Source organism: Myxocyprinus asiaticus, chromosome 16 (assembly GCF_019703515.2).
Source record: "Myxocyprinus asiaticus isolate MX2 ecotype Aquarium Trade chromosome 16, UBuf_Myxa_2, whole genome shotgun sequence".
Classification (NCBI taxonomy): Eukaryota; Metazoa; Chordata; class Actinopteri; order Cypriniformes; family Catostomidae; genus Myxocyprinus; species Myxocyprinus asiaticus.
The window spans coordinates 23,838,199-23,853,266 of NC_059359.1; the positions used below are offsets into that span (position 1 = coordinate 23,838,199).

The window sequence follows — 15,068 nt, forward strand, 5'->3', positions numbered from 1 at the left end:
GCCACTTTTTGAAAGTTGACCCAATTTACCCGAAATTCACCAAACATTCAAGATTTTTTGTTGTAAAAGTTGTCACAAGGGCTATATCTCAGTAACTATAGTCAAAAGTCCACATACTGTACACAAATCTGTTTTCTCTTGTAGTGGTATTGAATGTTGGTTTCAAGCATCTAGTTTGAAACCCTGTAAAAATTGTTAGTCATTTTTATCAATTACAGTACCTGTTGGATAAATGAGTGAACATTAAACCACTCCGGCAGACATTATGACAAGGGTCAACTCTATAATTAATGTACATTTTTACTGAAAGTTTTAGTTTGTTCTCAGGACAAGTTTATTATTGATAAATGTCAGGTCAGCTCTCGTTTTCATTTTTGAGGCTGTCACTTGTGATTTTAATGTAAGACATTTATACAATTAAAATATTTGTTGGCCAGAACAATGGTTTGCTATTTGTGTACATTACCAGTTGCATTTTTGCTGTTTTTTGAATTGTTTCAGGTTTTATAATTATTTTCCAGTTAAAGTTTTGCTAAAAAGCCTATAATAGTAGGGCCCCTATGAATAATTGTGCATGTTGTCACAAAAGTTCTATGTGTGACCAGTGAACAGTATCTTTTTTTCAAGGCAATATGGGTGTAAACGTTCAATATCTGTTTTGCAGCCGAGATTTTTTGTATACAGAAATTGACTTAAAAATAAAGGTACCCTGATAAATATTCACTGGACTAGAAAGTATGACAACTAACCTGGTCTCCCCAATACAAACACACACAAATGAAAGAAAACTGAGATTTCACTGAAATAGATACTGGTTTATTATTTTACATACAACATAGTGCTTAAAGATTACAAATCCTTTACTTTAGCAACCATTAAAGCTTTTTCTTCTCTGTATCCTTTCAGAAGTTGGTTTACCAAGTTCATTTCACTGACACGTTTAACAGGGAACAGGGGCGGGAAAGGGTTGGCTTTATACTCAAGAACAGCCATGGGTGAGCGGTCCAGATTGTCTCTGTTGGGAATGCGGGCCATCCGCGTGTATCCACTCGTCTGATTCTCAAATCTTGGTGCCAGAACTTTGAAAAGTTTTGGAATCAAATCTTTTTCCTGAAAGAGAGAAATATGAAAAAAAATAAAAACTCATTTATTTTTTAAAGTGTCAAGTTCATACACAGCCTTTAGTGGACAGAGAGGGAATGTATTTTCTGAAATAGTTTTGCAATAGTTCCCTTGCAAGTTTTGCATTCTCTCACAAAACGTTTTTCGCAATAGCTTTATACATCCATTATCAAAGTGAACCATAGTTTAACTAAAGTTTCAGTATCCATAGATCAACTATGGTGTTTTGTGGTAAAACCATAACCACTACATTAACCATATGTGACCATGATATTTGTGGTAAAACTATACCATGTTTTCGGCAGAATGATTATAACTTTTATAACCATAGTTTGGGTTTTCCTGTCTTATTAACTACGGGACTATTGTGGTTGGTCTTACTACAACAGACGAACTTTAGGTACTGTAGTCAAAACAAGGTTAATTTCTAATTAATATGGCTTTGCTCCAAATAACATTACGGTTACTGTAGTAAACCCATTTTAAATTTTCGTAAAGGATGAATAAAAAATACTGAGAGGGAACGCAAAACTATTTCAGAAAATAAATTGCCTCTCTGTCCGCAAAAAGGCTCCGTAAGTTCAAGTATACAAGATTTTAAAAAACTCACCGTGAGCCAGAAGTCAGCCATTTTCATCGACTTTTCATTAGTATCTCCCTTTTTGGCATAATCAATCAACTAAAGAAGGAAGAAAATACAAGATGGATTTTAGAAAGGTGGACAAATGAAAAGCAGGTTTAGTTACTGAATAACGTCACACAGACCACTTGCCTTTTCAGCGTAAAAGCGAACCTCATCGGCTCGGGCTCTAGTAGTTTCTATTCTCTCGTGTCGAACCAGACCGGTGAGTATGTTCCGAAGCATGTTGATTCTAGACTCGGGTCCGAGACCCATCCGACGGTACACCCGGCCATGGGAGATAAACGTCTGCAGGGTCAGTCGCATCTCGAGAGGGGAATGTGAAGGACACTACCTTCAGAAAATAAAACTCCTTTGTTAAAGTACGTAGTATATATATTGAACAAAAACAAAACTCAGACGAACACTGTGATGATTAAATAGGGAACAAATAGAGGCGTTTTTACACCTAAAATATCAAACATTCAGGTGAGATCAGCGTAGTGCAGCATGCGTGATGGTACGTCAGTCTGATAAGTCCGGAGTGAAAAACAAGACTTAAAGTAAGGTTCCGCTCTTTCCTATTTCTGTTTTATTGACAGAAGCAACTCAAACCTTTCAGTGTCATTTTGAACAAATTCCTTTAACTATTATTGTGCTATTTGTTTTAAATAAAACAATATGGCAATATTTCACAGAATAGTCTTCTCTCTTTAGTTGTCTTATCAGAATCAGAATCTCTTTTAATCGCCTGTAGGTGTGCAACAACATGCAACAGACACAGTTACAATAAATACACTGAGCTATGTACACATTATACATAGGTTTGCTGTTTCAGCGAGGGATGGAAGATAGCAGCCCATTACTTTTCAGTGCACTTGATAATGTGTGGTATCTGTTTATTTGATTGTTCATTGGCAGAGCCAAATCAGATGACTGGAGTGATGACACTTTCAATAATGGCTTAGAATAGATTGATCGATCAGCACAGATTGTTCAATATCCAGTTGATATAACATGTCTCAGGAAGTACACAGACGAAGAGTGTCTGAGTTTAATACAGGTTCATTTACAGAAGCACATTAAAGCTGATATATGAAGATAAATCTTGACCTCTTGCTCTCATGATTTTAACCTGTAAAATAGTTGTTGACAGTTATGTCAATAACTGAAGTCATAGGGTCATTCTCAAAAATAAATTTCACAGTGAAATTTTCAATTTGATTCAGTTCAGTTTTCACCCATAAAAGTTGAGGGTTAAAATGTTTAACAGCTACTTAACTGTTAGGATAATTATTTTGTATTTAAAAAAATAAAAAAATCCCCCCCCCCCCACACACACACACACACACACAAATGAGCAAGGGTTGTAACACCAATGACAAATTGTCTTAAAATATACATTTTCTAAGATGGTGTCAATAGCACCACTGATCAGACTAAAATCAATAAATCAAACCATTCATTTTTTTTTTCTCAGTAAAAATCTTTTACATGAACATTAAACAATGTAACACAAAAATTTTCACTATGTGAAACCATGTGAATGTTTTTAAATGCTTTTATTTTCAAACAGGTTTTATCTCCAATACAAAGCTTTAGTATCTGTTCATGGTGTCAGTGATCCATTGGCTGAACACGCAGACCTTGGAGAAAAGATCAATTTTAGAGTTATTTTCAGTGCTTTATGTTTGTTATTCAGATAATAAAAGCAATCATGTTGTTTAGTAACAACACACAATTCACCATGGTTAATTTGTGGTACAAGTATCATTGTTTTTAATACCATTCTTTTCACCAAAAAACATGCCCTTATGAAAATTAGTAGGAAAACCGCAATGGCTTTTGAGAAAAACGCTGAATTACCTTGGTGTAGACACCAGGATGGTTCTTCTCAGCACAGCCGTAACCCCAGGACACAATACCGTGCAGCTCACCATTGCACACCACAGGGCCACCAGAGTCACCCTGAGAGAGACAGAAATAACAGATGGTTATTGTTACAAAAGTTTCAAGGAAAAGTAGTGCCACAAAATAGAAAGTACTGTGTCTGTCATCCTCTACCTGACATGAGTCCTTTCCCCCCTCCAGGTATCCGGCACAGAACATGGAGTTGGTGATCATGCCAGGGTAGGAGTTGTTGCAGTCACGGTCGGACAAGATGGGGATCTCCAGACACTGAAGCTTGTTGGAATCAGCAGCTGCAAAGAAATGAATAATACAGCAAAAGAGAGGGAGTAAATAGAAGAACCATGAGACATGAGAGGAAATGTCATTTCATTTTGAGTTTGACATCAAAAACAGCTCAGAGGTAATAATATCATCAACCCTGTACTCACTGGAGCTCATGGTGTTTCCCCAGCCGGAGACTCTGCACATGGTGCCATCGGCAGCACAGCCATTGGGCAGGGCCACAGGCTGCACATACTGATTGAGGGTCACAGGCTTGCTAAGCTTGATCAGCATGATGTCGTTATCGATGTTCCAGGAGTCATAGTTGGGGTGGCGGATGACCAGGTCAGAGGAGATGAACTGCTCAGAACCCTCAGTAATAGCAATGTTGTGCTCACCCAAACGGACCTCAATACGTCTTAAAGAGAATGTCAAAAATGGTTGATAATTTAGACTAATGAACCTGAAATTAAACTATTTTATGAGGATCATTTAAGGTCACTTACGACATGTAGCAATGAGCAGCAGACACAATCCAGTACTGGTTGACCAGAGATCCACCACAGAAGTGGTAGCCAGAGTTCAGCGACACCTGCCAGGGCTGAGAATAGGGTTGACATTCATATCCCCCAACAATCTTGTCATCTTCCAGAGCAACTGCAGAAATGAGAGGGTATTGTCAGTACAGTGACTAAGATGCACAATATACAATTGATACACAAAAAAAATGCAGTCTCTACTCACAGGCAGCTCCAAGGAGCACCAGGAACACCAATGACCTCATGACTGCTGATTGAACCTGTTTGATGATGGTCTAACTCTTCACTTGCAGTATATATAAGACTAAAATGGATGTCAAGCAAAAGATCCACACCCCAACAGTCTGACTATGACCAATCAGTTCCAAAAGACCTATCTAAAGTCTGATAAGTAATCAGGTTTTCAAGGTCATGGTAAACTTGGAAATATAGGAGAATATTAAAACTGTGATTCCTATGCCAGGAAAAGTCTCAAAATCTTACAATATAATTGAAAAAAAAATGAAAATTTTCATATGGAATTTAAATGTTTCTAGTTTTTTTCACTGTTCTAAAATATCGCCAAAACTTGATAGGGAGGGACTTATTGGAGACATTTGGGGGGTGCTCTGTGTTCAGCCCTGTTCAGCCCAGTCCGCCCCTGTACGTGTATATGAAACAGCACAGCAATTTTTGGTACAGACAGGGACGTCTAGCAGCTGTGCTGTTGAATATGCACATTTTAGGCTTCATAACCTTAACAGCAGGTTTTCTCACTGAAACAGATTTTCAGCAGCTGTCTATCTTCTCACCCAGCTTTCCCACCTGACTTTGTCTTCTTGGCCTGGAATGTAGCTATATAGCTGTGTACAGGGGCACATTAATGTACAGGCTTACATGGAATTAAGCCAGGGGCCTGAACTCCCTATACACTCACTGTGGTCCTGTCAAATATTTGCATGCACAATTCAATCCTCTACCTGTTTTGAGCAAGTACATTATTTTGGGTTTTAGGGTCATAATTTTATTTACAACAAATCAAAACAAACATAATTTTAAACAGTTATCTCTCCTTAAAAAGTTACAGATATGTTAGTGTTGTTTTCTCGTCACAATGTTGCAAAAAATATCTGTAATGATCCTGTCTGAATGAATATAACAGCTGCTTTTGCAGGGTCCAGTGCATGAAGAATATATAGAGGGCACAGCATACAGTTGCCATAACTGCGAATATAGATGAGATGTAGATTTTAAGCAAATGTTGTATCCCACTGATGATGATATGCATTTGAAAAATGTGTCTCTTTGAGGTTTAAAGTCTATTATAATTTGTTTTTCATATCAGCCTGTTTCTGTTGCTTGCTGTGTGTTTACATGTACTGTGATGTTGTGAGTAAAGCCTGATCTTCATCATCTGAGAATATGTTGTGTGCGAATTGACTAACATTAGTGTGTAAATGTAAAATATATAAATTCACATTATAGACCATTTTCATTTACTGTTACTACTAACTGCCATGTCCATTTCATACAGTATTTGCAGTGAAGTCTTCTTCATGACCTGTCGACTAGGACATTATCTCTTCTCCCAGATGGTCCCTGATATAGTCCTGACCTGAAATGGAATTATCTTTAATTGCTTCTAATGAATTAAAACATTTTTGCAAAAATAAAATGCATTTTCCACATTCAAATTGTGAAATGACAGCACTGTACTAAACACTACAGCAGTAGTAAATATGATTAAACTAATGAAAATTAATGTGAATGCAGTGGTTTGATTATTTGAATTATATATCCTTATTAAAGAAGATTGTATTTGTTTGCATTGCATTTGTTAAAGCAATGTTTATTAAAAAAACAAAATAAATATTAAAGATATATGAAATAAAAAAGCAAAAAAAACAAAACAATTGGGCTTGATTCGATAAGTGGCCGTAAAACAAAAAGCGACACCTTTGATATTCACGGTCAAAACTGACTTCGACCACTGAAAATGAATGTGAAAGACCAAAAAAACAGAGCAATTTTTTTATTTTATTTTTATCTGTCAGATACACCAATAAATCAGCCACAATGCAAAAAAATACAAAAAAAAAAAAAACAGACAGAAATTACAGGGTGAGAATATTAAACATCCTCAGTGCAAAACATTCACACCCACTCACACAGAAAAACACTTACACACACACAAAATGAATTGGTTAGACTATAACACAGAGCATTTTTTTTTTACATTTGTCAAAAAAAAAAAAAAAAAATCAGTCACAATGCTAAACACACAAACTCAGAAATGAAGGGGTAAGACGATATAACACTCATAATGCAACACACACACACACACACACACACACAGAGAGAGAACCAGGGCATCAATAAGTGGTGCTCTACAAACATATTTTGGCCATTGTTGACAGTCATCTGTTGTTTTCCAGCTGATGACAGCAATCTGACACTCATACACACGTGTTTGCAAAATAACACTTTTACTATAGAAAGTTTGAAATTGCAAAATGTTTACTCTGATTCTTCTTTTTTATACTCCAATTGAATTTTTAGAATTTTACAGTTCATTGCTGTTTCTTGATGTTCATTTTCTTGACATTATAATGCATTTACTTTGCGTTATTAAATTTTTATGTTTGAAATAAATTATTGGTAGAAAAATGCTTATTCTGTCTGCTCTTTGTAACACCATAGTCAGGTTTGGTTGCAAGCATAATGACATTAACTGCAAAAACTGACACTTCAAATAAATGTTAAAATGCTAAACATGAAATATGAAAAACATCAAATGATTTGACAAATAATAGTTTGATACTGTATAAATATATATCCAAATGCATATCTTGTGATAAAATATAAAATTAGGTTACAAGCCATCTACTGGCTGTTACTGGCATGACATGGTTTTCAAGTCATTTTATTAATATTTTGTTCATGGCAGCAATCTGCCTCCAATTTACGTCACATTCTCTTATTTTCTTCATGTTTCAACTTATAGAATTGTAGGTTCTTATTTATTCAATTTTTTTATATGCAAATTAATGACAAATGTTAGAAATTTACTTGTAAATAAAATAAAAATAGCATAAATCTCAAAAGAAATGCATAATTGTATTGTTCTTCAGGGAAGAAGAAATGGTATCATCATCATCATCATCATCATCATCATTTTATATATATATATAAACGGTTACACATCTGACCGGTCAAAAATAACCATAAATACCAAAGGGAGGAGACATTTATCAAAACCATAGCAGGGTTTAATTACCCCATATTAGGCTGTATAACTGCAGCTTCCCACTGACAACTTACCCTAAATAGTGTGACAACATACCCCCCGAGGTCGACGTGTGTTCGATTAACTTAACCATTATAATGGCCGAAGACACTAGATTGCAAGAAAGCTAGCTAAATCAGACTTCATATTATGATTTGATAATTCCTGACACAGAGATAAATATGTTCTTTTAGATATCAAATTAATTAGGCCTAATCTACCATTCTCGGTTCTTTACAAATGTATAGCTCTCTCTATCTCTAAGTTATTACCCCCCTAATGTAACCGTTCTAGATCCGGACCTGGCTCGATGTGTTTTTTCAAGTTTGACGGTGAGTACATGAAATCAGATATCATGTGGTGGCAGGCACAGAAACCAATAAAAAATTACACTAACAAATGGAAGGCCAAATTATCTTTTAATGTTCCCAGCGTTTCTCGTCATAACTGCATTTTTACTATCTATAGCATCTATACAGGGCTCTATAATTGAATATTTACCTATCATATTTTGACATTTCCAAAAAAACATTTTATTACAGAGCTCTATAATTGAATTTTTACTAGTTAGAATTCTAATTAGAGAGCTCTACAATTGAATTCTTACTAATAATAATTCAAATTACAGAGCTATGTAATTGCATTTTAATAGTAATAATTCTAATTAATGAGCTCTATAATTGCATTTTTACCTGTAAGAATGCAAATGTAGAGCTCTGTAATTGAATGTTTACTAGTAAAAACTTAATTTTAGAGCTCTTCAATAGCGATTCTTACTAGGAAGAATTGCATTGTGGAGCTCTCTATTCAGTGCCATGCCATCTCATTATGGTAATTGTCATTATGGAATTTGAAGAAAGCTTTGACTTCTGTCACTTAACAGCTGTGATGTTATTTAAAAATATATTTAATTATAGCACATTATTATAATATATATTATTATCATATTTTATTTATTAAATTGTATAATAGCCAGTGTTACTTGGTGTTTTCTTTGCTCTTAAAGAGCACCTATTATGGCTTTTCAAATATTAATAATTTAATAATAATAATAATAATTTTAATTAATAATAATTAATAATTTTATTTATTTATCACACATTATACATTTGCACATATACAGTGAAATTCTTTTTTTCACATATCCCAGCTAAGCTGGGGTCAGAGCGCAGGGTCAGCCATGATATGGTGCCACCAGAGCACAGTTTTTGTGTAGTATGTTATATAGCTGTTTGAGAATGTAAAAAAAAGTCTGCCAAGTTTCAAAAATCAAAGTGCACGAAATATGGAGTTATTGACACCCAAAAGAAAGAACCGATTCTGAACACCTGAAACGAGTCTTTAGTAATTCCAAACTGACTTCCTGTACTAACCTACGTAATTTGGTAACAAAAAACCAGCCTCTGGTCTGTTTACATGTATAGCCAGTGCATGCTGTTAGCCTGTTAGCTTTTAGCCTCTGCTAACCGGCTAACTCACGTCATTGTCAAACTACAAATAAACTTACCACTGAGAAACGTCCTGTTCTCGTCGCGATGGTGGTTCGGGTTTATTTTCCGATGCATCACTGTCGGACTCGTGCTCAAATTGGTAAGGTAAAACAGACATTTTTTCAGACAGAGCTGAAACTCGGATATGGTAGTGGGCGTTTCCTTTCCGACACGCGCTGTAAGCGGTAGACCAATCACAACAGACTGGGACATCTGACCAATCAGAGCAGAGTAAGCTCTCTGAAAGGAGGAGTTTAGAATGAATCCTTTAGAACGGATCATTGAAGGAGTCGTTTTTGACACTGAGGGAAAAAAATGGTAATGCTGCAATTTACATTATTTTTTGACCTTGGATGCATGTAAATCTATTGTATGAGACCTTTAAAACAAAATTAGGCACGTTAAAAACCAAAATAGGTGCACTTTAAATATTTTTCAAGAGTATAGAAAGGTGAATTAAATATTATCCTTCAGTAACAAAGGTTATCTGAGTTGTCATCTCAATATTACTGTAATTCTGACACTATGTGATTGCAATTAATATGTTTGCTAAATAAGCTTGTAAAAATCTTCCATGCTAATATCTAATCATGCCATACATGGCCTTTATTTTTAAATGTAGCCTAGCTGAGGCAGGATTTGGAAAAGGAAATGGATCTAATGAATTCAAGTTTTTACTAATAAGAATGCAACAGAGCTGTTCAGCTTGTAGTCCAAAAACCCAGAAGAGAATTTGCCATGAGTTTCCTCTGGATTTTCCTATGGGTATGTATAATGGGGTTTTTGGACTTCCGGGTTTGCCGACAAATTAATGTTATGGCTGAACAGCTTTAATGTAGAGCTCTGTAATTGGAAATCTTACTTGTAAAAATTAAACGAGGGAGCTCTTTAATTTGATCGTAGAGCTCTGTCACTGGAATTCTTACTTGTAAAAATTAAATGAGGGAGCTCTTTAATTTGATTGTAGAGCTCTGTCATTGGAACTCTTATTTGTAAAAATTAAACGAGAGAGCTCTTTAATTGGAATTCTAATTAACAGAAAATCTACTGTAGAGCTCTCTAATTGAGATATTACTTGTAAAAATGCAATTAAGAGTGACGCTGGGAGAATTAAAAGCTAAATCAGATTGCCATAATAAAGTTTTTTGTTTCCTATGTTTCGAAAAAATCTTTAAAGTAAGGAGGGTGATCAGCTCATTCTCCTGCCATCTTTGGCGCTCATATTCATTGGGCAATGCTATATCTGAATAGTAACCCGTGTTCTGCGGAAACTCTAGTGAGATCGCATTTGTTGCTATGTTGCGGTTATAGTCTCGCGAGAATAAAAACTACAAGTCTGCTTAATGTGTCTATTTTTATTTAACAATATTTATTTATTCCCTTCAAAGTAGTGAGGAACAACATGTTTTTTATGTAGTAGAGTAAAAAGTAAAATATTATGCTTTTGAATGTGTATGGTGAACTAAAAGGTAAAGTTTCCTAAAATTAAAATATTCTGATAAATTAGAGATACTTGAAAATGTACTTAAGTACAGTAGTGAAGCAAAAATACTTTGTTACAGTCCACCGCTGCTTTTATCACTTACCACTTTTACAATTATATGGCATGGGTGTTATTAATATGTACTTCCAGTTAAATTGCATCCATCTTATTTCAGTAAATAATTTAACTGACACTGGTAATGACTGTGGATGTCTCATATACTTTTGAGGCAAAATTTCAATTTGTTTTTTAAATAAGTTATTTATGTGATACCAGTTGTATTTTATACATTCTGTAAAGATTAGCTGATACCTGGGACAAGTTTACCAATAGTGGGGCAATATGATCCCATTTTAATGATTTTTAATTTTGTGCAGTTTGAACTGAATTAGTATATATTTCAATTTATTTTAAGGACTCGCTAAACTCTAAATATAAATATATTAAAATTGATCAGTAAATTCACATTGGTCTTAAGTGGGTGTTGTACCCTATTTCCCCCTACATAAATTACTCAGTAATGGCACAAAACTGGATGTTTACTGACAAATGTGAACAAAATGACAGAAGCACTTGGATTAAGCTGAATGTTTTTAAATGCTTTATTATTTTCACACAGGTTTTACCTCCAGTACAAAAAACGGAATGAATGGATTGCAGAATTGGAGGTTACATGCGACTTTGCTGAGAATATAATTTGTTTTTTGATCTGATTTAGTTTCTGTTCATGGTGTCAGCGATCCATTGGTTGAATATGCAGACCTTGGAGGGAAGATAATTTTTCAAGTTAGTTTCAGTGCTTTGTTAAAAAAACAAAACAAAACAAAACAAAACAAAAAAAAAAAACATATTGTTTTGCATCAATATGCAATTCACAGTAGCTTAATAAGTCCTTAATAAAAAATTACCTTAAATACTATATTACTATAAACTATATTACCTTGGTGTAGACACCAGGATGGTTCTTCTCGGCACAGCCGTAACCCCAGGACACAATACCGTGCAGCTCGCCATTGCACACCACAGGGCCACCAGAGTCACCCTGAAGGAGACAGAAATAGCAGATGGTTATTGTTAAGATAGTATCAAGTAAAAGTTTTGGGAATGATACAATTCCTTGTCGATGTTCAAATGCATCAAAATGGGAAGTACTGTGTCTGTCATCCTCTACCTGGCAAGAGTCCTTTCCTCCCTCCAGGTATCCAGCACAGAACATGGAGTTGGTGATCATGCCAGGGTAGGAGTTGCTGCAGTCACGGTCGGACAAGATGGGGATCTCCAGACACTGAAGCTTGTTGGAATCAGCAGCTGCAAGAAATGAATAATACAGCAAAAGAGGGGGAGTAAATAGAAGAACTATGAGACATGAGTGGAAATGTCATTTCATTTTGAGTTTGACATCAAAAACAGCTCAGAGGTAATAATATCATCAACCCTGTACTCACTGGAGCTCATGGTGTTTCCCCAGCCGGAGACTCTGCACATGGTGCCATCGGCAGCACAGCCATTGGGCAGGGCCACAGGCTGCACATACTGATTGAGGGTCACAGGCTTGCTAAGCTTGATCAGCATGATGTCGTTATCGATGTTCCAGGAGTCATAGTTGGGGTGGCGGATGACCAGGTCAGAGGAGATGAACTGCTCAGAACCCTCAGTAATAGCAATGTTGTGCTCACCCAAACGGACCTCAATACGTCTTAAAGAGAATGTCAAAAATGGTTGATAATTTAGACTAATGAACCTGAAATTAAACTATTTTATGAGGATCATTTAAGGTCACTTACGACATGTAGCAATGAGCAGCAGACACAATCCAGTACTGGTTGACCAGAGATCCACCACAGAAGTGGTAGCCAGAGTTCAGCGACACCTGCCAGGGCTGAGAATAGGGTTGACATTCATATCCCCCAACAATCTTGTCATCTTCCAGAGCAACTGCAGAAATGAGAGGGTATTGTCAGTACAGTGACTAAGATGCACAATATACAATTGATACCCAAAAAAAATGCAGTCTCTACTCACAGGCAGCTCCAAGGAGCACCAGGAACACCAATGACCTCATGACTGCTGATTGAACCTGTTTGATGATGGTCTAACTCTTCACTTGCAGTATATATAAGACTAAAATGGCTATCAGGTAATAAGATCCACGCCCCAACAGTCTGACTATGACCAATCAGTTCCAAAAGACCTATCTAAAGTCTGATAAGTAATAAGCTATCACTGTGTTCCCTTGTAGAGGATGTACAATATTACATTTTGATTGTGATTATTTGTATGTTAGAATACATTGGGTGTTGAAGAGAGTAGAATGATACTATTTTGACTACTTTTTACTTCAGTAAATGCCTTTTTATTTATGCGTTAGAACTTTTACAGTTTTAAACTAGTAGATATACTATTTATTTATGCTTTCCTAGTAACATTTTCTGTGACAAAAACATAATCTAACAGTGAAAAGCCACCTGCAATAGAAGTATTAAGATTCTGAGGAACCAATTAGAGCTAAAATTACATTTTTAAATTAAAGTAGGCTAATACACTCTATTGATTTTCTGCTTATAGTGTGTATATGAAACAGCACATTTTTTGGTATAGCTGGGGAGATCCAGCAGCTGTGCTGTTGAATATGCACAATTTACACCTTCATAGCCTTGAAAGCAGGTTTTCAGCAGCTGTCCATCTTCTCACCCAGATTTCAATTTGAACCTGCCCTTGGCTGTTTTTCAATGTACATTGGAAAACACGACATTTGTTTCCGGGAAAATATTTTCAAGAAAACTACCAATTAGTTTGCTGTTGTAATTGCTAACAGACTTCAGCCTAACAAGCATGAGAATACATTTGTGGCAAATGTTTGAAGTTACATTTTGAATCTAGAATATTTTTTTTTTTTATGTTGCTAGTTATTTATGAGTTGATGTTTTTGTTTTATATATATTATTTTTTTTTTTGCTAGTTAATAAACAAAATCATGTATGTTCATAAATCATTATCTGTGGTTTATATGCTTTCTGAATCTTTTCTTTAAACTACTTACTGTTCTTTTTGTAAATTGTAGGACATTGGTTATTTATTACCTATCGCAACTTATCTCCTTAAATATATGCAATCAATATTTGTGCACCATGCAACTTTTTCTGTGCCTGTTTCATGATAATCTTGTTTTGGATTATAAGAATATTAGGTCTGATAAGTACATTTTCTTTGCAAATCATTTACCAAACAATGATTGCCTATAAAGATACTAACTCTTGATGAACAATTGAAAAAATCAGAAAATGACTCAAACTTAAGATTTCAAGCACACACATTTAATTGTATTTCTTTGTTACCTGCTCAAGAGACCTTAACAAATATCTGTATTCAGCAAGAGAGATATAATCATGCTGAATGTGATTTTTCTTTTCTTTTAGTCTAGTGTAAACTACAGTATATGTGGATGCATTTACATGACGTATACAAAAGCAAGGTATCTAAAAGTTTAGCGAAACACTTTTGATCCCCATGTAATTTTAGATAATTTACTTTGCATTGCTCAACAGTTTTAGTGTATATGTTAGGTTCAGACAAAGGCAACTGGACTGGAAATTAATGAAGATGCATGCATAAAACACCTGGAAGCATAATGAAATTACCCTTATATAAGACTGGTAGACTCTTAGGTAGCACACATAAAGATATCTGGAATGACATTTGATGTAGGTGTACAACAAAATATTATACATTTTAGCTAATGGCATATTTAATGATCCTTTATCTATTTTTCTGTTCTGTTTTACTTTCTTGGCTCCACACAGATAACTGGTAATATGGTATTGTTTAGGTATGTAATTCTTTATTATATTATTTTTCCTAGACAGCTACACAGGCAAACTATGTTGGAGAAAAGACTTTAAACACTGCACAAATATCTTACAGAAATAAATGTATTCCTGTGCTTTGTAATAAACCAAATGTATTAAAATCTTTTGTTTTGTGTTGTTTGTTTTTTTGAACTGAAAGATCGATTAAATTAAGGAAATCCAGCCATAGTTAATTGCATTTTTAACACTGTGTTTTAAAGGATTGCTTTAGTGGACTACTGAACCTGATCCACATAAGCAGAATAAAAGTATAAAATAATGATTCTCAAGGCTTTAGAACAGCACACATTTAAATCCAAGTTTGTGTCTCTACACTGGGAAACACCCAGATGCTGCATTTGAGCCAGAGAACAAAACCAAGGACAGAGTGAAAGGCGAGAAATATTTTCAAGCAAGAAATAGATTTCCTTTTTCTTTTTAAACAAGTGTGTATAACATCTATTATCTTTACTAAATGAGGGCTATATACTTTTACACTTTTTTCTTTGTATTGTTCTCAGTCCATACTTGCC

At 35.0% G+C, this 15,068-nt stretch overlaps 2 protein-coding genes across 7 annotated transcripts; both read right to left on the minus strand.

The window, feature by feature from the left end:
* Window positions 1–800: 800 nt before the first annotated feature.
* Window positions 801–2,289, minus strand: mrpl17 (mitochondrial ribosomal protein L17). 3 transcript variants are annotated; one of them, XM_051720024.1, is made up of 4 exons: window positions 2,211–2,283; window positions 1,895–2,096; window positions 1,733–1,801; window positions 801–1,110 (listed from the first exon to the last, which is right to left on the minus strand). In XM_051720024.1, exons 2-4 carry the CDS (start codon window positions 2,066–2,068, stop codon window positions 850–852), a joined length of 504 nt encoding a protein of 167 aa, XP_051575984.1. In that variant the 5' UTR covers window positions 2,069–2,096; window positions 2,211–2,283; the 3' UTR covers window positions 801–849. The 3 variants fall into 3 exon arrangements, with proteins under 3 accessions (XP_051575984.1, XP_051575986.1, XP_051575983.1); XM_051720026.1 differs by having other exon boundaries at window positions 1,895–2,092; window positions 2,211–2,270; XM_051720023.1 differs by having other exon boundaries at window positions 1,895–2,289.
* Window positions 2,290–3,284: 995 nt separating this feature from the next.
* LOC127453567 (trypsin-2-like) lies at window positions 3,285–12,876 on the minus strand. 4 transcript variants are annotated; one of them, XM_051720020.1, is made up of 6 exons: window positions 12,713–12,876; window positions 12,475–12,625; window positions 4,081–4,331; window positions 3,806–3,942; window positions 3,608–3,709; window positions 3,285–3,387 (listed from the first exon to the last, which is right to left on the minus strand). In XM_051720020.1, exons 1-6 carry the CDS (start codon window positions 12,750–12,752, stop codon window positions 3,340–3,342), a joined length of 729 nt encoding a protein of 242 aa, XP_051575980.1. In that variant the 5' UTR covers window positions 12,753–12,876; the 3' UTR covers window positions 3,285–3,339. The 4 variants fall into 4 exon arrangements, with proteins under 4 accessions (XP_051575980.1, XP_051575981.1, XP_051575979.1 ...); XM_051720021.1 differs by lacking the exon at window positions 12,475–12,625 and adding an exon at window positions 4,420–4,570 and having other exon boundaries at window positions 12,713–12,875; XM_051720019.1 differs by lacking the exons at window positions 12,475–12,625; window positions 12,713–12,876 and adding exons at window positions 4,420–4,570; window positions 4,658–4,819.
* Window positions 12,877–15,068: the final 2,192 nt, after the last annotated feature.